General features: G+C 33.0%; 1 protein-coding gene across 1 annotated transcript in view; it reads left to right on the top strand.

Moving 5' to 3' along the window:
- The first annotated feature begins 485 nt into the window (after positions 1–485).
- LOC308633857 (protein FRA10AC1) overlaps positions 486–23384 on the top strand; it is a 30986-nt gene continuing 8087 nt past the window's right edge. The window contains exons 1-12 of the mRNA XM_081267046.1: positions 486–674; positions 774–878; positions 2902–2978; positions 4411–4506; positions 4669–4714; positions 7546–7622; positions 8481–8564; positions 9334–9418; positions 13688–13733; positions 15972–16085; positions 17241–17283; positions 19418–19536. Coding sequence (XP_081123172.1) covers positions 2902–2978; positions 4411–4506; positions 4669–4714; positions 7546–7622; positions 8481–8564; positions 9334–9418; positions 13688–13733; positions 15972–16085; positions 17241–17283; positions 19418–19536 — 787 coding nt within the window. The 5' untranslated portion in view covers positions 486–674; positions 774–878. The remainder of the gene's footprint in view (positions 675–773; positions 879–2901; positions 2979–4410; positions 4507–4668; positions 4715–7545; positions 7623–8480; positions 8565–9333; positions 9419–13687; positions 13734–15971; positions 16086–17240; positions 17284–19417; positions 19537–23384) is intronic.

Here is a 23384-nt window from a genome sequence, read left to right as displayed (position 1 = left end):
TGCCACCAGCACTGCATTTGGAACAGAACCTATTGTGTGGGTGGTGAAACGATGGAAAGTTATTTTTGTTCTAATTATGAGAACTGTTTTGCAGAGGGGAGAGGGGAAAGGGAGAGGCTGATCTGAGGCTGAGATCAGGGCGAGGATGCTCCGAGGAGGCGTTACTAAGGTTACTAGAGAGAGGACGGAGATGATAAGCAGGCATGGTTTTTTTCTAAAATGAAATATATTTGCAAATGACGGGCGTGGGCTGAGCTGCAGGCAGTGCCACACGGTACTACATGTTGGATTCCCTAGAGGGGGAAAGAAGGAGGCCCAGGAAAATACAAGGAGCTGCGACGTTGCGAAAGCAGTTTCTGCTTCCCCTTCCGGGCCTTTTCTCCTTACGCTGTTGTTTCCCGGAGCTGCTCTGGCTGTAGCACGAGGTCGGCGCGCCCGGAGTCGGTGCCTTTTAGGTGTGACACATGTCCGAGTCGGAGCGGAAGTGGCTCCCCGTCGGGATCCGTAGGGAGGTGGGGAGCTGGCCGCGGCAGCGACTGTGGCTGTTGTGGCAAAGCTCTGATCAGAGCATACCGTGTCGGTCCTGCAGCGGTTGCTCAGTACCGGGCGGTAGCAGCAACTGCCACGACTCACAGGAAGAGCTTGGAAGAGCAGCGAGGAACGCCAGGAAAGGGGTGTGTCTGGAGGGACGTGATATATTTGGTGTGGAGAGAAGGACTTGAAACTTGTTCCTCGTAATAGTTGATTGCTTTTTTTTTTTCTTTTGATGACAGATTCTGGAGACATTCGACGTCTCCGTTCTCCATTTTCTCGGCCCTTCTCAGTTTATTCGTAAACTGATGTGAGTGAGAGCTTTTTAGTGCAACCTCTGAGTTAAGGTGCGTATGGGGCGGATGAAGCGGTCAGAGGAAAAAGAAATGGGAGAGTGGGAGCCAGGTAGGAGGTGGTATGAGGGATGAGGGAACAAGATGATGATGTTCAAGTTAACGTTTACAGGGTTTATGGTACTAGACACTGTTCTGAAACCCTTTAGATGTGGTAATTCATTTAGTTTTTTGAGGTTGGTACTCTCAATTAGTCTTGTTTTACAAATGGTGAAACGGAGGCTTAGAGAAGTTAAGGAACATGTCCAGAGAAAGGCAAATGAAAAATGTAGAGCGAGTCTTTGAATTATGGCAGGCCGGTTTTAGAACACAGTTCCTGGCTCCACACTGTGGTTTTTTGCCATCAAGATATGAAGAAAGTGAGGATATAGGACTAGGAGTAAAAGGGTGGTGTAGCTTGAACAGATATAGTAAGATGGCAGGAACTAGAAGTTGATGTAAAGGGTATGCAATCCAGGTGTGAAGGCAGGGTGGGGTTGAAACTGTGGTCTTCTAACCACCATTTCCAATCTTGTCTGGGGTCTCCTACTCTATAGAGTTCTGCAGGGTAAGGAAGAGAAGTATACACTTGCACACCTAAGTTTGAAAATAGAATTACAGAAAGATCATTGACCTAAGTTTGAAAATAGAATTACAGAAAGATCATTGACTTATAGAATTTAATGATTATTTGACGTAGATACCTTATTTAATAGATGAAGCCCAAAGAGATGAAATGAATTACTTATAATAGTTAAACTTAGAAACATCTTCTGTTGTAGATCCAATATAATGAAGTTCAGGGAGTTGTTTCCTCCTTTTTTCTGCTGTATTTGCTGTCATGAATATTAAAGTTTCAAAAAATTGGAGTCTTCTGACCTAGACTGGTTACTTTAAGCCATGAGTTGAATACTTATGATATCAAATTGTCAAATAATCCATCCATCCACCATTAATGTGAGTCCCAAACATGATTCTGGAAGCAGAAGCTTCTTCCAGTGCGATTGTCTTCTTCCATGAGAACTGAGGTCTTTCAGCATTTCTAAGAATGTCAATTTAAAAATGAATGGAAACAAAACTAAGCTAAAGGGTAAGGTAGTTCAACTTGAAGAAACTTAAAATGGAAATCTCTACGTATGTTGAAAAAAAAACAATAAAATTTTCATCAACTGATAGTGTACCATTCACAAATACAGTAATTCTAACCTTATTCCAGTGATACAATTTGGAATATTTGAAATTGTGAGCTTGAAAATCAAGTAAATCAGCTTAACCACTTATTTGTGTTGTAAAATTAATTTATTTAACTTTGTCTTAGATTTTTTTTTTTCATCCCTGAAATGGAGAATAGTTTCTAATAGTTGCAGAATCACATTCATTTTTATAAAGTGTCTGGGACAAAGGCAGTCTTACATTATTTTAGAAGAGCATTCTGATAAATGAATTGTTGGGCAGTTTTATCATTGTGTGAACATGGTAGTGTTCTAGCATACCTAGGCTATAATGATATAACCTATTGTTTCTAGGCTACAAATTTATATAGTGTTTAATATTGTAAGCTGTTATATTTTGCTGGTATTTATGTACCTAAACATGTAAACATAGAAAAAGTACAGTAAAAATACTTGATAAGAGGAATTTTTCAACCCTTATAATCTTATGAGACTGTTGTCATATGTGATCTGCTGTTGGGTGCATGATTGTACACAGTAACCGTTAATCATGAGTTAAATAAAAGTGACTCAGTCCCCTTGCAGTTTCTGGGCCTGGTTTTTAATGGAAAGGCCAAAGAGTAACTTCCCTTGTTCTCCTAGTGTCAATTAAAGGTGAAAAATATTGATGCATTTTTCTGAAGGGTAAGTTTATTATTTCAAAGTGAATCCAAATTTTACATGGCTGGAGAGCCCATGAACAGTGGGCATACCATGATCTTTTAAAACTATTGTAGTTAAGATCTCTGATTTTTCTTTTAACTGTCCTATTTCCTGAACAATTGGAAACTTAGGTTCTAAGTAACTGACTTTATATTCTTCTGCAGATGCATGGGCATGGAGGCTATGACTCTGATTTTAGTGATGATGAACATGGTGGAGAATCTAGTAAGAAGAAAAAAAGGTAATTTTTTTATTGATCAGTATTTTACATCCTTTCTAAGTTGCTATGAGGTATAAATAATATTAGGTTTGGGATCATGCTTACATGTGAAGCCAACTGCTTAGTGAATGAATTTTTATTCATTAAGCTACAATAAATTGATTCAAAATTGGAGAACAGTTTGGGGAAAAATAAAAAGTCTGTACTGTAAGGGGGTTATTGAAATGGAAGGGGGGAAAATGAAAGGTTTCAGATTTCTCTGTTGCATGTAGTTTTCAACTGTTAAAGACTGTACTTGCAAACGTCATAGCACAGAGGGGTTGGTTGGTTCTTTCTTGCTAGTACTTGCTATCAAAATGAAGATAGTGTGCAGAAAAGTATTATAATTATGGGAGGTTCTTTTGTTTACATGAATGAGCGTATCAATGGAAGAAGCTCATGGCAGGTTTTATTGAATTAAAAGAACTAGCAGCACATAGGCATGGGCATCATTTAGGGGCATTGTTATCAACTTTCAGTGTTTAGAAACTCAGTTTTATCCATTAACTCAGGAGTGGCTGACTAACTCGTACTAACTGATCCTATAGAAATCAGTTTATTATTCTATGAGAGCAGTATAGTAGGTAAAACTGGTACTGAACATTTTTATAAGATACTCAATCTTCATGTTTAACCAACAAATAGTAATAATTATAATAAATTACATTTTATCATGCTTTATATTTTCTAGATTTTCTTTTTAAAATATTACTTAATAAGAATAGAATTTGAGCAAATCTAGTTGGATACTGTGCTCTAGGGTTATATTTATCTATATAACTGGGTCTGATCATCTGTGGTCTATAGCCTCTATAATCAGCCTCTCTTTTTCCATATTATGTATTACCAAAAACTTCCTTATCACTGCTTTACAGAGAAATTAAGAAACTTAACTATAATAAGATTAAGGTGGTAGCTAGGTACGGTGGTGCACACCTGTAATCCCAGCAGCTCAGGAGGCTGAGGCAGGAGAATTGCAAGTTCAAAGCCAGCCTCAGCAATTTAGCAAGGCCCTAAGCAACTCAGCAAGACCGTGTCGTTAAATAAAATTTAAAAAAGTGTTGGGGATGTGGCTCAGTGACTAAGTGCCCCTGGATTCAATCCCTGGTACCAAAAAAAAAAAAAAAAAAAAAAAAAAAAAAAAAAATTAAGGTTAAGGAGATGTAAAATGTCTCATTAAACATCAGTGTGTCTTTTTTAAGTTGACTTGACTTCTGGGGGCAGGACTGTGGCTTGTTGGTGAAGTGCTTGCTTAGCATGTATAAGGCCATGGGTTTGATATCCAGCACCACCTGCACACACACAAAAAACAACTTGAATTCTTTAAAATATGTTTAATTATGAAAATATAAAAATATTAGGAAATACTCTAAGAAAAATTAGCTCTTAATATTTTTTTTAATTAATACACCAGGGCAACCGAAGATGATTTACTGCTCAAAAAGCCATTTCAGAAAGAAAAACATGGAAAGGTGGCTCATAAGCAAGTTGCAGCAGAATTGCTGGATAGGTATGGTATTTCAAAGTAAATTACATTCTTTGTTCTAAAATTTTTTTTGTTTGTTTTGTTTTGTTCTAAGATGTTTTTATAAACTTGGACTAAGGGCTTGGATTATATTAGTTAGGATATATAGACATTTGAATTTGCTTAAAATAAAACTTTCTTTAACAGGGAAGAAGCAAGAAACAGAAGGTTTCATCTCATAGCTATGGATGCTGTATCCTTTTTAAATTTCTAGATTTTTATAACTAGTAGAATATTTTAAAATCTGCTTTGTTATTTTTGTTTCATAAAATTTTATGAAGTTAAATAGGCCTTTTTATGTTTAGGGTTAAGCGTTTATTGATGTAGAATTTTGCCACTTATACTTTTAGGTATAATTCTCTTTTCCTAACAGGAAATACTTAGAGACAAAAACAGTGAAATGTATTACTATCATTCTATATATAGGCTTATAAAGTCCATGAACCTGCAGATATTTTTTCCAACTTGATTTTGTCAAATTTTTAAATTCCCTTTTCTACACTTCCTTATCTTTAGTCTCATTTTAATTTATTCTCTTCCTACCTGGTTCTTGGCTATCTAAGTTCTCTGCAGAACTTGTATTTAAAATTAGATCGTTTGTAGACTGTCCCCAGGCCTGCTGTAGCTATAATTCTCAAATGTGACTGGAGGCTATTGATAAGCTGTTAACTTGCTTCCTTTTGTAGTATGTTTCAACTCAATTTTTTAAATAAAACTGTGGCTCCTTACAGTACCTGGCTATCCATATTACTTGCAGGGAATATTGGAGAATGAAAGGGAGACCAAGCAAGATCTGAAGTATTTCTGCATATTTATTGCTAAGGTCAGGATTGGAAGAACAAGGCAATGTAATATCACTTTAATACACCCCTTACCTATAGTCATCCTTTTCACTTTGTTATCATTCTGATTCTTTTTTAAGTTATAGAAATTCCATTTGACCCTTATTTATTTATTCCTTTTACCTCCTAACCAAATAGCTTGGTTGGCTACTTGTTCCATTAGCATTTGAACGTCTGGTCTGTCTTCTCTAACACCATCAAGGTGTTGGGGCACTTATCATGTGAAAGTGAAAGTGTAGGCATTCCTTTTCTGGAAGAGGTTGAAGGGGGACCATAGATTTTTCTGTTTGTTTTTTTTTTTTTTTTTTTTTTTGTTATTGTTGGAGTAGTTATTATCCAAAAATTTATCCGTCTCACTAGGCTGACTCTCAGTTGTTTGGTAAGAGAAGACAGCTTTTGTTGAGGCTATTTAGTCTTTTCTTTTTTTTTTTTTTTTTTTTAAGAGAGAGTGAGAGAGAGAGAGAGAGAGAGAGAGAGAGAGAGAGAGAGAATTTTAATATTTATTTTTTAGTTATTGGTGGACACAGCATCTTTGTGTGTATGTGGTGCTGAGGATCGAACCCGGGCCGCACGCATGCAAGGCGCTACCGCTTGAGCCGCATCCCCAGCCCAAGGCTATTTAGTCTTTGTCTAATGGTTGTTTCTAGGGTGCCAGCTTTACTTCCAAATCTGGGGTATGTGAGACTGAATGAAAACCCAGGAAACATACAACCTGAGGTCCCTACTTGATGTACCTTCTTCTCTCCAACTTTCAGAGTCTTACTATATTTGTTTTATAATATTCCAGATTTTTAGTTGTTAGTGTGAGGAATATGAAAAAATATATCTCTGTCTGTTTCATCTTCCCCAAAGCAAAAGTCTTACCCACCACCTGTTTTTGGACATAAAAAAATTGTATTGGAACATAGCCTTGCTTATTCATTTATATGTTGTCTATGATTGTCTTTCTGCTAGAATGGCAGAGCTGAGTATTTACAACAGAGACCAAATGACTTACAGTGCCTGCAGTATTTACCATCTAGCTTTTTACAGAAAAAGTTTGGTGATTCCAGCTCTAATGGTATTTAAGTGTCTTAACATAGTTACAGGAGCAGTTAGGATAGTTCAAGAGCTAGAACTGTGATCTCCAGATATCTATCTGGCTTGCTCTCATTCCCTTTCTCTCTCTCTCTTTCTTAGAAACATCAGCTGCTTTGTTATCAGTTTTGGAAGTTTCATTCTGATTGTTTTTTATTAAAACACATTGTGATTGGGGCTGGGACTGTAGCTCAGTGGTTGAGCGCTTGCCTATCATGCATGAAGCACTGGGTTCGACCCTCAGCATCACATAAAAAGAAACAAAATAAAGGCATTCTGTCCATCTAAAACTACAAGAAATATTAAAAAAAACACATTGTGATCAATTAAATTACTATATATCTTTAATATAATAGATGTAGTCACAGACAGTATTACAGAAGGCAAAGCCAACTCTGCTGGTTCTAGAGGGAGTGCTGCTGAGCTTTTTTAAAACAAAAAGTAATGCTCATTTTATCTCCATATACTATGCTGAAAATACACATGGTTGCGTGGATTCTTTAAATATTAAGAGAAAGTATAAAAAGTAATATCTGATTTCTTATATTTAATTTTTAAAAAGTTTTATATTAGCACTTAGTATTATAGAAGTTAAGTCTTCTTTTAAAGGTTTTATCATTACTAACATAACTGAAGTATTTTTTGTAATGAAAGATAAATTCTGCTTCTTACCTTTAATTTTAGAAGGCATAAATTATTCATTTTTATATTATGATTATTAGAGTGATTTTTTTATATTATGATTATTAGAGTGATTGGTGGTATTGGGTTTGCTGGCAGTCCCGCAGTAGGAAGCTCTCTTTCTCCCCGATGGTGATGTGTTTTATCACAGAGTAATATGTACTTGAAAAATATTCCAAACATTACATTATACGTAATATATGCTTGGAAAAGTATCCAGTAGAAAGTAAAAGCTCTTCTAATTTAGTCGTCACTTTCATTATGTACCCTCCTGAGTTCTTTGAATGTGTGAGCAAGCACATATCGTACATACTTGCATACTTTTGGAGGATAAATAGACTTATAACTATGCTTTTTTTCACCTAGTAATATGACACAGAATGATTTCTATGTGAATAAAATCCTTAATATTTTTAAATTTCAGTATCAAAGGCATACAAAGTTTGTAAATGACTATATTTTATACTATGGTGGCAAAAGGGAAGACTTCAGGCGTTTAGGGTAAGTATCATAGAATGGGAGGGGAAGTATGGATGACTTCAAATACCCACAGCTATTGTGTCTTCTGATTTTATCATTCTTTCCCTGCTTTCTGTTCCAGTTTCCTTGACATAAGGTGGAGAGGCCATCCACACCTTCTAGCTAAGGGCTCTTCATGAATCCTATTTCCTTGGCAGTAGGCCTCGTACCACCTGGCCATAACAGTATATGTGAGAAATACTCATGTGTCATTGGCAAAGATTTTTGAAACTATTACATTTTAGACCTTAGTGTTTAGAATTGCTTTTTAAAGGAAGGGTAAAACAAGAAAGCTCACTACAGAATTTCCCATCTGTCAGAGCCTCTTTGCCTTCCATGGGTTTTTTTCCCTCAGTGACTTAATTTTTCTGAGTTAGTACTATTTTATCTATTCCAAATTTGAAAGATCCTATCCTTACTAACTCATCCTAGGAACTGGTAATGACATGAGGTAAAACTTGATATTTTTAAACAATTTGATCTCAATAGAGTGGTATTACTGATTAGTTAGATTCCAGAACTTATTTTCATTCACCTTTTCTTATTTAGTGTTTATTCCGTCTCATGCTAACTTTAGTAACTTAGCACCCTTTGGGTATTTGAAACTTTAGTAGAATGGATGGATTCTTTTGTCCATTTAACTTATCTATAGCAGTACTCTTCATAGGTACATTTTAAAAATACTGAAATAGTTTTTATAAATATACATATACATACACACATAAAACTATTTTTATGTATACATTTATTCACATTTTCAGAAATTTTTGCAACACTATTAATCTCCTCAATTTGACTAATTTTGTTTGCATAGTAAATTGAAACTGTTTTATTTTGCAGGGAAAATGATAAGACAGACTTGGATGTTATACGAGAAAACCATAGATTCCTATGGAATGAAGAGGATGAAATGGAGATGACTTGGTAATTTTAGCCATCAGAGTCATGGTGCATCAAATGTTTTAGTCCTGTCTTTCTTGTTCTGTGTTTTCTTAGCTGTCACTTATCCAAAGCTTTCAGCCTCTTCATAGGATCGTTCTGAATCAAAGACATAAAACCATGTTTAGCATTCTTGAATCTGAGTTGGTTCCTTTGGTGGTTTTGGAAGTTTTAACTGACTTCTTCTTGTTTGACTTAGTCTTAAAAAAATAACTTTTTATTATATTATGTGTTGTCTTGCGATTTGCTCTTATGTTCTTCTTTTAAAATTTTTTAAATGATTTGGGAAAAAATAATACCTGAAAATGTTTTTTTAAAATCCAAACATTACAGGGTAAAAAATGAAGAGTAGCTGGGTGCCATGGCACACATCTGTAATCCCAGTGGCTCAGGAGGCTGAGGCAGGTGGTGAGGTGCTAAACAACTCAGTGAGACCCTGTCTTTAAATAAAATACAAAATAGGGCTGGGAATGTGGTTCAGTGGTTGAGTGCCCCTGGATTCACTCTCCAATACCAATAAAAGGAAGAGTAATTCACCTTATCATTTCCAATTGTCAGTTTATCAATTTTCACTCCTCAAGAAAGCCACTTCAGTAATTAATATCCAGATATTCTGTGCACATGGAAGCAATAGACCTCTTTTAAAACATTACTATTTTATATCTATGTGTTATTTGTTTTAACATTGCTTCCAAGTAGCAAACTATGGTTAGATTTCTAAATGTAAAATACTCATTTTTTTAAATGTATCTAGGGAGAAGAGACTTGCAAAGAAATATTATGATAAACTATTCAAGGAATACTGCATAGGAGATCTCAGTAGATACAAAGAAAATAAGGTATGTCCTCTAAATACAGAAGGAAGTTCTTATTCAAATACGGTCTTAATTTTTATTATACTATCATGACCCACATTATTCTTTTAAAGATGCTATTTCTAGTCTAGGTTGTCTTGCACCTATGGAGTATCATTTTGACCATGAGATTTTTACAAAGGGCCTGTGGAATTTATAAAGAACAAGGGTGCTTTTTCTTTTTGAGCTGAGGCATGAAAAGCCTAAAATTAAACACAAGTGGCTCTTGGATCCTGTTTCATCTTGACTCTGGTCAAGTGATTATGATGAATGGTTTAATACTGCGGAATGATTCTTGTTTCACAGATTTATGTTTCAAAATGACAGATATTTTTTAATTGATTACCATTTATAAAGTGCCAGATGCACATCTTTTATTATACAAATATGCCTGCTCTAGTAAAAAATTAACTTTTCCATCTATGCTAATTAGTAGTGGCAGATTTCCATACTCACTTTACATCTTACTTTAGTTAATATTAAAGTTATATTTATTTCTAAATCAACTTTAAATTTATATCTAAGAAGGTGACCCAGGAACAGATGATCTTAGTTGGAAATGTGAGAGCAGGGAATGCTGCATAAATATATGTTATGAATAATGTATGTTTATATTATATTAAGGAAGACAACCTATTTTAAAAGCTGTATTAAATTTATGTATCATAGAGATTTCTTTTTCATTTAAATAGTTTGACCTTATTAGAATTAGGATTAGTTTAACAATGTTTTCAGTGTGCCTTTAATATATCTTGCTTCTCAATTTCTTATAGACAATAATAATATTCATTTTGTATAACCCTGTTTACACACCATGTACTTTGTGTATCCCAGAGTCTTCTCAGTTTTTTGTGAATTAATTATAGTTCTCATTGATATCTCTCATCTTTGTGCCAGCCAATTTCCAAAACTCGTCCAAAGAGCACAACAATTGGAATTACCTGAGTTTATAGATTACAAATCAAGTATGAAATACTGTCTTTCTAGGAGCATGTAACAAAGCAGCTTTTTCAACCCTAGCTCATTTATGGATTTTTCTTTATATTTATTGAAATTAGACTGAAAAATTGAAGTCTAGTTGAGGAGGAAAGTTTATGTAAATAAAAATCAATTATTTGTATTCTCCATTAAAAAGCATTATTACTAGAAATCATAGTTGAAGGAGAATAATCTTGAAACAAATTGTGCTTTCATATTAGAATATAATGAGTAATTGGATATGAGGTTAAGTGCTAGTAAGGAATCAGATTGGATTTGCAAATTTTGAGTGTGGATAGAGATGTTTTTTGGGAAGATAATGACTTTGTGTTTTGACAAACTATGTTTGAGGTATTGGAGAAAGTTGGAATAAGGCCTTGGACAATGATTTTTCACTTTTAATCAACTCCTAATTCTGTGTATAATATAAAAATATATATTTATACACATACACATACTGCACATATTACATTACTTAGTGCATTTTTTAGTGAGTTTTCATCTTTGCTCCATATTTCCATTCCTTTTTTGGAAGAACCATTCATCATGAGAATGTATTTGTATTTTTGTATCAGGATTAGATTTAACTGCAAGGAATAGAACATGTTCTCAAAAAAAAAAAAAAAAACACTGACTTAAATAAGCTGAGCTTATTTATTTATTTATTTTTTTTGTAGTAAAACTCCAAGTAGATGTTTATGGAACTTGATGTCATAAAGTCAGAATCTTCTCTTTCTTTTTGCTTGCATATGTGACCTCTTTGTGAGAGTATAGAATAAGAGGAGGAGGTTTGGCACCAAGTCTTGAGTAACTCTAGCTTTTATCCAACCTATCAACAAGAAATTTATATTAGGAAAGGATATAAGAAATATACATTTGCTGGCTAGTAGGATATAATGTAGTTGTTTCATTACATTTCTTATTCCTCCCATAAGTTTATAACTTTCTTGGTGACAGACACTATTTTAATAATCACTTTTTATCCTTAGTTAATGCCAAGCTGAAAAGTAGTTATTTAGTGTTTGTTAAGTATGTTAGTTTATGAAAGAAAAAAATTTGGAAACTATTGCTAGTGTGCATTTGTCAGTGCTTCAATAGACATTCCAAAATATGTTGAATATGCTTAGGCTAAAAGATAAAACAAACACATTTGGATTTTTTTCCCCCTAGGCTTTGAGGATTCTATTTTTCGGGGGGTTTAATCAGAATATTTTGAAATATCTTGAGGATTTATTTGCATTTAAGATAGAAAACTGCCAAATTCAAGTAATAGATGATTTTTTAAAAATGTTTTAAACTAAAAGCCAACCAAGTATTGAACCCTTTATCTGGATTCTCTTTTAATACAACACTTCAATTAAAATTGTTTCCATTTCCATTTGTATACAAAAAGACAAAATAAAATAATTTAGTAACTTTTCCAAGGTTATAGATCTAGTTAATGAATGGCAAGCTTCTTGAATTGGTTATAGGTCTTCACAATACTGGAGCTGAGTGGGGTTTTTTATTATCTTTTTTAAAATAGGCTTTATTTTTTAGATCAGTTTTTAGGAGACAGCAAAATTGGCTGGAAAGTTAAAAAGTTCCCATAAGCCTCCATCCTCCCCTACACATAGTCTCCCCTACCATTAACGTCTGCCACCAGAATGGTCCATTTGTTAGAACCATTGAACCTGCATTGATTTATCATTATCACATAAAGGTTCACTCTTGGTATTATGCATTCTTTGGCTTCTGATAAATGTATAATGATATGTGTCCACCATTATAGTATCAGAGTACTGTTTCACTGCCCTAAAAGTCCTCTGTGCTCTGCTTCTTCATCTGTCACTATTCCCTAACTCCTAGCAGTCCCTGATATTTTTACTGCCTCCATAGTTTTGTCTTTTTCACCACAATATCATATAGAACCTTTTCAGATTGTCTTCTTGTACTTAGTGATATGCACTTATGCATATTATTGCAATACATAACTATATAACTGTATCTTCTCATGGCTTAATACCTCCTTTCTTTTTAGCACTGAATAATATTACATTGTTTGGATGTATCACAGTTTTATCTATCAGTTCACATAACGAAGGACATTGTAGTTGCTTCCAAGTTTGAGCCATTATGAGTAAAGTTGTTGTAAACATCTATGTTCAGATTTTTGTTTGGACATACTTTTCAACTCTTTTGGGTAAATACCAAGGAGTGTTGATTGCTGGAGATTGAGCTGTTAACCATACGTTAAGCCAGACAGAAAACTAAATTTGTTAGTAAAACTGGTAAATTAGTGGATAAATGTGAAATATCTTTAAAAATAGAACAGATGGATCAACAGCTAAATAACAAATAAAATTGAGTTTAGAAATATGGATGAAAATTAACCTTTCCATTTTAGGGTTCCAGATAGGATCCTCTGTTCTGTTTCTGAGTCAAGCTTTGCCAGTGATAGAAATCTGAATAGTGTTGGATCTTTTGTCAGAGATTTCTTAGATTAGATTGCTGAGATCAGAGGTCTTTTTTTTTTTTTTTTCACTACTGAACCCTATGCTTTCATGTATCTGAGTAATAGTTGTTTATATCCATTGATGAGCCAGAGGACATGATAGTTATAACTGATAATGTTGACCATTATTACAGGGGTTGGCAAACTTTTTGGTAAAGGGCTAGATATATGGTCTCTGTCACAACTACTAAACCCTACTGTGAAGGTTGAGATACATAAATGAAAGAATGTGGTTGTAGTCACTGTATTTATAAAAATAGGAAACAGACTGTTGTGCCATGGTTTGCTAACCTCCTTCCATTACCTATTACTATTGCAAGTGCTTCATATTTAAACTTACCCAAAAGAAGTAGTTACTTATATGTCTACTTTACATCTGAGGAAACTGAGGCAAAAAGAAATTAAATAACTTGCCCAATCCTATATCTGACTCCAAAGGCTATACTTTTTTATGCTATACTACACAGGCTCCTTGCTGTGCTACAGTCTTTTTGTTTATTTCTTGTCAGTATCAGAAAACAGGATATATTATTTATTAGCTTAAGTATCTTGACCTGGTACCTATAATTGCAGGGTATTTTAAAAGTAAAGAAGGTTGCTCTTAACAAATGTTCAAATGTATTTTCAAGTATCTGTAGTCATATGAGAAGAGAACATGCTCTCATGATGAAAATTAGGTTTATTTTAAGTTGGTAAATGGTTGGCTCCATATTTACATTTATATAAAATTTAAATTTAATGTTTAAATTTACTTTAGCATCAATGTAAATTTTTCTTAACAGTTTGGATTTAGGTGGCGAGTAGAAAAAGAAGTAATTTCAGGAAAAGGTAATTCTTTTTTTTAAATTTTACTTTTTTAATAGGATACAGCTTATTTTGTTGTGATATTGAATTGAAGTCATTGGGTAAGATTCTTCCATATGCAATAAATTATTATCTACATAAATAAAATTAAAGATGCATTTGTGAAACATTATTAACAAAGGTCAGAAAATATGCTTTCATGATTTTTTGACTTTAGAACATTCAAAGGAAGAGTAGATAGAAAATATTTAAAGATTTAATATAAGGAACAAGTGAATTATTTATTTCCTTCACATTTTTTGGAATAATAAATTGGTTCTATTATGTTCTTGCCAAATCTACATTTTGAAAATAAAAATTACATTTCACTTTATACCCATATAGGCTAGTTTTTATTTGGGAGAGTATTTGAAATGGCCCAAATATTTACCCTCATAGCAAAAAGCCAAACATCTGGTTGGCACTCAGTAAATGCTTTTTCTATGCACTATATTCAATGAATTTTTGTCCTGAAAATTGTGTTTTTTATATAATGTTTTATGTCTCTGACATCTTTCCCCCAAAATCCTACTCTGTTTCTTTTACTGAATAACCAGTTTCATACCTGACATAAAATATATTCAATTTATGGAAGATGTCTGATAGTATAAATATTTAATGAGACTTAAAAATGTAACTTTTATTCTTAGTTTAAAAGAGATTCTAAATTAAGTTTAAAATTATAGTTTTCAGAAATATTATCACATAAAATACAATTATTCTACAAAGAGCTAATTTTATAGCATAAGACTGTGTACAAATATACATTTACTGATTGCCAACCAAATGTTTGATCTTTTGCTAATAAACTAAATATTTGATTGCCACTTTCAAGGAGATGGAAAAAGAATAAATTTAAAGTTACTTCTCGCTTTCTTAGGGTTTCAGTTTAGTTTGTGTCTTTACTTGAAATAATGATCCTGAAATGTCTATCAGAATTTTAAAATTTGATACTTTTATTGAACGGGATTTTTAGGCAAATTTACAGTGCTACCTTTTAAAAAATGGATGGACATTTTCTAAATTCATATAACTGATTAAGGAATTAGTTAAGAAGAGAGCAAGCTGCTGCTATGATTTAAGTTATAATTTGTGGTTGCCATTTTAGCAGCCATTACTAACCATGTAAATTCAATTAAGTATTTATTTGGAATGAGTAAAAGGCTGATTTAGAAATTGGCCTTTTGGATGATAATATTCTAAATTTATTTTGGTAATTTCTTATTTTTATAAAAATAATTTGCTTATTTCAGATTTGCTGCTGTTGGTGCAAATTACTATTTTTTTTGTTTGTATAAATTAAAGTTTGATTTTTATCTTTTTCTGCCAAAGTAAATAATTGTTGCATGGTATCTTTTTTCTTTTTCTTTCTTTTTTTTTCTCCCTTGGATCATCAGTCAGTCTTAGTCCTTTGTTTGGAAGTTTTAATATAGTGAACATGGTGATCTGTTAATATTGGCAATAGGTGATTCTAAAATTTAAAGTATCAGGTTTGATTACTTAGTGTATTTCATCCCAGAGTGCAAGAGTTTTTAAATATATTCTTATGCCCACTGATGTTATTTAAATAAATGCTATGCTAGTTATTTCAAATATTAATTTTAATATTAAGTACATTTACTTTGGAAAATGCTTATTTTCTTTCAGGATTTTGGTAAGTTCACTCAATGCCTTCACTTTACAGAGTGTAAGATTCCCTAATAGGGGAGATTCACTAAAACTTATCTCAATATAAACAGTTTATCAAGCAATAATTCTGAGACTGAGAATGCTTTTTTTTGTAACAGATCAGCTCTTCAATTTGATACTTTTTAAAAAATATATTTATTTTTTAGTAGTTGTAGAACACAATACCTTTATTTTATTTATTTATTTTTTGTGGTGCTGAGGATCAAACCCAGGGCCTTGCACTTGCTAGGGGAATGCTCTAATGCTGAGCCACAACTCCAGCCCCTCAATTTGATACTTTTATAAACATCTGTTGAACATAAGATCATTATTGTGGTCAGTTTTTTTAAATGTTGACTTTAGCTAAGATTTTACATACTTTTTGAAATAAATTTAATTTTAGATTTTCTGTTATAATTATTTACACATAATACAAATTAGTTTTACTGTAGTGTTTGATTTTACATATTTTAAAAGTAAATTTTAGAGATAGTAACAGCTTATATAGATGAATACTGTCAACTACCATAGATAATATTTCTTTCCTTTTTGCAGGTCAATTTTTTTGTGGAAATAAACGTTGTGATGAAAAAGAAGGCTTAAAGAGTTGGGAAGTTAATTTTGGTTATATTGAACATGGTGAAAAGAGAAATGCACTTGTTAAATTAAGTAAGTTGACTTTAGAGGAGATAAAAATGATTTCCTCCAAGCTTTTAATTTGGAATTTAAAATATACAGACTGTTTCAAATTCTACTTAAAATGTTTAACATTTCTTCCTGGAAGTGCTCCTTTTTCTTAGAGCTTTCCAAAGTCTCAAAGACTTTTGAGCTTACACCTTTTACATGATTAGCTATACCTAGTGGCATTTCAGTAAAAAATTTTTTCCATATTTTATTGGTACAGTGTAATTATACATAATGGTGGGATTCATTGTTATATATTTGTTCATGTACATTCTGTAAAACATTTCTACTGTCAAATATAAGCTGATAATTTGTAGAGTGAAGATCTCCATTAACTTGCAAATGTCTCTTAAGTTACATATCTAAGAGGCAGAGTATCACAGAAAGCAGTGTTAAATCTCACATTGACTGATTATATAGCCATATTGTTGTGGTGTGGATAATAAACCCATTGTCTTTGATAGTCAATAAAGAAAAATTTTAGAAAGACTTATTTTTGAAATCAGTCTTAAAAACTTAGGAATATACTCAAAAATAAGCAGTTTCCCTTAATATGCATGGATTAGAATCTATTATTATTTTTCTTTAGTGTTTGTCAGCTGCTCCTCTCGTCATGTTAATGGTCTTCAGCTTTCTCTGGATCTTAAATAAATGTAGGACATGTGATTATTACAGACTGGTTTCTGAGTTATGAAAGTGCTCATCAGGAAAAGCCATTATATAAGTGAGATAAGGGCCACAATTATGGAACTATTTGAAAAACTCCTTTGCATTTGAAAATTCTTAAAGCTCTTCAGAGAAAATAACTATACTCAAATTATTATATTACTATTATCATCAGATATTTGTGAGACATGTTAATGCTGCCTCTGAAACAGTAAATTTATAATACTTTTTTAAATGTTAAAATATTTTCGATTCCTGAATCATACTAGTATAATTTTTATTAAAAGTAAATGTCTATATGTAGTATTTGAGGTGGTAAGGTCAGATTTTTTTTTTTTCAAATTACTTGTTTGCCCTCTTATAGTAAAGAAATATAAAGGAAATGAAAAATGTATGGTTATTAAAAGTAGAGTCACAGTGTAGTTATTCAAATTCAGCAGTTCAGTGTTGTTTTTGTTTTTGTGTTTTTTTTAGGGTTATGCCAAGAATGTTCCTTTAAATTAAATTTTCATCACAGGTAACATTGTTTTTTTTAAATGCCATTTGTAGTGTTAGTTATCTCAGACATAGTCATTTACCTACACTGAATGTCTAGTTGTAGACTTGGGTAGTTGATGGATGAATTGTTTGATTTGTAGAAAGTATAACCACATAAAACAGGTAATTGGAAGATCACCATCTCTATTCTAACCACTTTTAAATGTGAAGGCTTATATGGGATACTATAATATTCTAAAAATTATGTTGTAAAGCAGACCTCAGAGAATGGTTCTTGTGGTAATGTTTTAACCGGAGTTTGTCATTGTTGCAGAGAATTTATTCAAATGTTAAAATCAGGTTCCTATTGATAAATGAACTCGAAAGTGCCTGCCATATTGAGTGGGTGGGAGGGAGTACTTGTGGCCTACACTGTATAATGCATATGAAATCATGGGCTTTGAAAGCAGACCTGAGTATTTCTCTCAGCTACTTAACTTACTAGGCTTACCATCTGTAGGACTCAATTTTTATCACCTGTAAAGAAGAGGGGATGCTGAAGGAATAAATAAAAGAGCACATAGAATACCTGACATAGCTCCTGGCATATGGTAAATCAAGCGTAGTCCCTGGCACTGAAGTGTTCAGCCAAAATCTGTGTGACTTGCCATTACTGTAGGGGTCGGGTTTCAGCTCCTGAGTAACAGTTCAATTCTGTGACTTTAAAATCAGCTTTAGTGTAAGTGTGCCTATCTAATATTTTAGCTGTTAAAAATGAATACTAAGTCCTAATTTTGCTCATTGATTTGATTTCTCAAGAAATGACTAAAGGGGAAGGAGTAACTAGCTGCCTGACTATGCAAGCCTTGGGGAGGGCATTTGTGGAGTAGAGTGTAAGCATTCCTGATCTACACTCTCAGCTAAGCCTCCTGTTTTAGCGACCCTGAAACACTGCACTCTTTTCAGAGGAACTGGTGCTCTAGGTTCCTCAGTAGGGGTATGCTTTAGAAATCCAAGTATCTTAACTTCCTTGCTTTAGAAGATGAAAACCATGAAGCCACTTGACTTTTTAATCCTTACAGCCTTCCTTGTTGCATTACCCATGATATCTGGCACATACTGTCTTTATCTTTTCATGAGCATAGGGTGTTGCCAACTTCTTTATACTGTTTGTCAAAGAATATCCATTTTATTTTTATTGGTGCATTGTAGTTGTACATGATGATGGAATTTGTTGCTGCATATTTGTGTATGCACACAATATAATAATATAATTTGGTCAATATAATTTCTAGTATTTACCCTTTTCCTTCTGTATGGGAATTTTTTTTTTATTCTTAAAATTAGGAGAACTTTTTAGATTACTTGAATAACCTAACCCTTTATTTCTTCTTTTTATCCATGACACTGAAACTAGTTTGATGTCTTTTGACTTTGACTTTTGAGCTTCATTTCAAAATTGAAATGATTCTGCTGAAAGAGAAAAATGGTTACTGTGTGAATAGTGTTATAGCATTTGGTGTAGTTACCTTAATTTGGATTTTTTTTTTAATAATCCTCTTTTTCCTTGCCAGTTACATTTTCAAAATTGTCACCTTTTTCTATTTAGTATTTCTTTTCTGAACAAATTAAAATTGATGGCTTGCTAGCCATGGTACTGACCAGCTTATAAACCTGACCTAGATGAGAGAAAGTTATACCAGTAAGAGGATAAATTACAAATGGCCATCATACTTGCATTGCATTCTTTCATTCTTAAGAGAAGAATTTTCTGTTTACTAGTGTTTAGAGATGTTATAGTAGTTTCTTATTTGTATTCATTCAGAGTGTATGCAGATATGAATTATGTGAAGGGAAATGAGATTTGCTTTTTTTGCAGTTTTTTTTTTAATGTCGGAATGAGAGAATATAGAAAGGAGGAATTAGGTAGAATTACAATTTGTATTTATGAAGATTTTGTATAAAACTTGTAAAAAATAATTTTTTGTTTCAGTGTGTTTAAGCTTCATTATCTTTCAGTTGTCTTTATTTTATTAACCTAAAATATATATATAGATTCATTTAAGGTTTCATATTACACAAATTACATTTTAAAATAAATATTTTAACTTATTGGTTTTTTTTTTTTAAGTTCAATTGAAGAAGTTAACTTTTTTATGTTGTTTAACATAAAGGAGAAAAGAAATCAAGTCAAAAAAAAGAAAGGCCAAAACCAAAAAAGATTGTGACGAATCATCACATAAAAAATCCAAATTATCTTCTGCAAAAGAGGCCTCCAAGAAAAAAGATAAAGGTAAAAGGAAATTAAGATATATACTATGTACTTACATTTCTGAATATGAAATATAATCTGCTCTATCTCAAATATAGATTATAATTGGTGAGTTTTGTCATATAGTTGTTGAAAGGAAACTAGTTAAGAATTTAGATATTAATTTTTAGCAGCTTAACAATGTTGATTTTGATTCATTTTTGGCAGCTAGTATAATATTGTAAATAGCATCCTAATCCTGGCTTTATTGGATTTATTATTTTGGACATGAACTTCTTGAGCTTACTTTTCTCATGTATGTTTGGGTAATTTGAATATGTGGCCTCCATATTAATCAGGCTTATTGTGGAGAATCAAAGAAGTCTGTGAAAGACACTTTGGAAACTGTAAATATTTTATAGTTGGATAGTATAAAATTACAATGCTATGATTTTTATTATAATATGTTTAAGTATTTTCACTGGCTTAGAGCTTTGTGTGTGAGTGAGTGACTGAGGGTTGAATCCAGGAGCACTCTACTACTGAGCTACTTCCCCAGTACTTTTAAAATTTTTTGAATTTTTTGGAATTACAGATGTGCACCACCATGCCTGGTTTATGAGCTTTTTGAAATGAGAAAGATTGGCATATAACTGTGCCTTCAAATTTATCATCAGTCAAGTGCTTACTTTTCCCTCAACTCCTTAACTCTCTTCTTTTTTTTTTTTTTTTTTTTTTTTTTTTTTGCTGTGCTAGGGATTGACCCCAGGGAATTATGCTAATGCTAGGCAAATGCTCTACCACTGAGCTATATCCCCAACCAGTCTTTAAGCTCTCTAAGCCTCAGGTTTTTTTGAAGTTATAAGTGGACACAAGGTCTTTATTTTACTTTATGTAGTGCTGAGGATCAAACCCATTGCCTCATACATGCTAGGTGAGCGCTCTACCTCTGAGCCACAACCCCAGCCCCTCTAAGCCTCAGTTTTTTCATGTGTAAAATGGCCATGATAACATTACCTATCTCATAGGATTATTTGTATGTTGAAGTGAGGTAATTCATTAGGCATTTTGCTTAGTACCCGGCACATAAGTAGCTGTTATGAAGATTACTTCTAGTTTCCTTTTCAGCCTGTAATAAAGAGTAAAAGCTATAACTTATAGTGAATCAGACTTAAAACTAGGTAGTTAGTGTTAGGTTGAACTAAATTCTAGCAAATGTTAATATAATATTTGGACAGGAGAGGGCTCCCTTGCTCCAGCTATGAAGATCATTAGGTATCTTGTATTCTTACATGTATTTTTTCTTCTTGCATATCTCTTATATTCATTATGTAGATGGAGTTTAAAATATTCAAGTATATAATATTACCAAATTTTAGAATTGGTAGAATTGATAAGTGGTAAGAAGAAATTGTTGTTTTATTGTTTATTGAATATTAAAATTTAAAGCAGAATGCCCTTTTGTCTTATCTTAATCATTTACTAACCCTAAAAAAAAATTTAACAAGTGTAAATATCTCATTTGAATTTTCAAATTTTTATTTTTTCTGATATGCTAATAAAATATTTTATGTACTCTTTGAGAAATTTGTTGCATTTATCATTACATTTTATAAAATTGTTGCATTGGTATCATAATTATGATGCCATGTTATTTACTGCTTATTCCAAATTAAAGAAGAATTCATCTCTACCTCATAAGAGGTTATTCAAAACAGGATTTAGTGGCTGGATGGGGGTGGACTCTTCAGATTGTACCTACATGTGCATGTGATCTTACTTGTTTTTCCTTTGGTGTTCTGTATTTCAGTAGATGGACAGCTCTATCAGCGTGAAAAACAATATTAGAAATCTAAGAATGATCCTAATGCCTTCATTATTTATATTTAATTTGTCACCACATCTAATTAGTTTTACCCCAAGTACAGATTCCTCAAATTGTCTCTACCCTGTTACAGACCACCATATTTTCTCTCCTAGTTTACTGCTCTGTTCTGCTCATTGATTGGTCATATCATTCTCTCTCACTTTCACACTCAGGCTTTCAGTTTCTAGAAAATGCCATGCTTCTTTCCATTTTAAGGGTTGCATGGATGCTGCTTCCTCTCTTCCTAAAACCCTTGTTTCCATCCAACTCATTTTTCAGGTCTAAACTTAATGCTGTTTCCCAGGGATCCTTTCCTATTCTGTCTTCCACCATAAGTCTAAATTAGGACCCTCATTTTTAATGCTGGAACTTTCTTTCATTACGCATATGACAATGACTTAAAAGTCCAGAGAGGGCAGGGATTCTGCCTGCATATTTACTGCTCTGTCCCCATCACCCCACTAACATGTTTGGCATAAATAATAATAAAAGAATGAAGACATTGGAAATGGTTTCAGGGAAGATTCAGGAATATAAAATCAAAGCACAGTGAAATTGAGACATGTGTTTCTTATTTGTTTTCTATGAAGAGCACCTTAGAGAATAGTGTTTCCAAAATATAGCTTTTTTTTTTTTTTTTTTTTTTTAATGTAGTGCTGAGGATTGAACCCATGAGCTACTTCCCCAGTACTTTTAAAATTTTTTGAATTTTGAGATAGGGTCTTACTGTTTACTGAGGCTACCCTTGAACTTGTGATCCTCCTGCCTCAGCCTCCTCCCTCAGCCACCCCAACATCTATGGTATAAGACCAATTTAAATTTAGCAAACTTTTAGGAAAACTGTGTGGGATTTTTCATTTTCTTCATATCTGGTGTCTTCTGGAACTGACTTGATCTTGATGTGATTTGTTGCAAAATCACCTTAATTTGGCACAAGCTTGAGTAGTAATTAATAAATGTTTGACATCACTGGTGCACTTGTACTCTTGATACTTCTCAGATCAACTTAATAGCTCAGTTTTTTTTTCTGTCTTTCTGGCTTCTCAGCCTTTTTTGCCCAATTCCTCCTTAGGTGTTAGAGTTACTCTTAGGTGTTAAGAGTTCCTTAGGGCTTTTACCTAGACATTTCTGTTTTCTTCCTGTGTGATACTATTTGCTCCCATAGCTTCAAGCTACCATTTTAGGAAATGTTAAATAAGCAAATGGATGGATGGACAACTGGATGCTGGTTGTTCAATGAATGAATGGAGAGAAAAAAAATTACATAGATTCAATAACTTGACTTTGAAGACCAGTCTGATTTGGCAGATAAAGACAAAAGACACTTAGGTCAACTGTCTTGGCACAAAGTTCAAGATCTGACTCCTCTCATCATTACTCTTCTTCCAAATGCCACTTCATCCTTTAGCTTAGCTCATTCCTGATAATCTTCAACCTCCTCTCCAAATAACATTAGATCCCTATTACATATCACAGTAGCAATCTGCATGTCTACTTTAGAAATATGTAGGACTTCTGGAATAATTTATTTTCTGTGAAGGAAGGGACTATGTGACTTGTTTAATTCTTTTTTTCTTTCTGAAAATATAAATTTTATTTGGGGTTTATTTAATTCTTCATCTCCAACTTATAATACAGTGCATTCTCCACATAGTAGGCATTTGGTAAATGTTAGGTGAGTTAGTGAATCAGTGAATTCAGCCAGTATCTCAGCATTGAAAGAATCTCAGAAATCAATCCTGGTATCATGATTGAAAGGATATTCTATAGTTTTGCTTTTCAAAGTATATCCTCTGTCCAGCAGCATTATCACTTGAGAGCTTGTTAGAAAATACACAATCTCAGCTCCCTTTAGATCTGCTACCAAGGTCCCAGTGTGATTTGTAGTACACAACAATGTTTGTGGCCTTCAAGGGGCCATAAGCTATAGCTTATGAGACCTATCCAGGGATGTTAGAGGAATCGTTATTCTCCATCTGATACCTTTCCTTTTTACTTTATTAGCCTTGAGAAACATTTCCCC

The sequence above is a fragment of the Spermophilus citellus genome (assembly GCF_964194105.1).
Source record: "Spermophilus citellus genome assembly, chromosome: 15".
Taxonomy (NCBI): Eukaryota; Metazoa; Chordata; class Mammalia; order Rodentia; family Sciuridae; genus Spermophilus; species Spermophilus citellus.
This window is presented reverse-complemented; position numbering and strand designations above follow the sequence as displayed.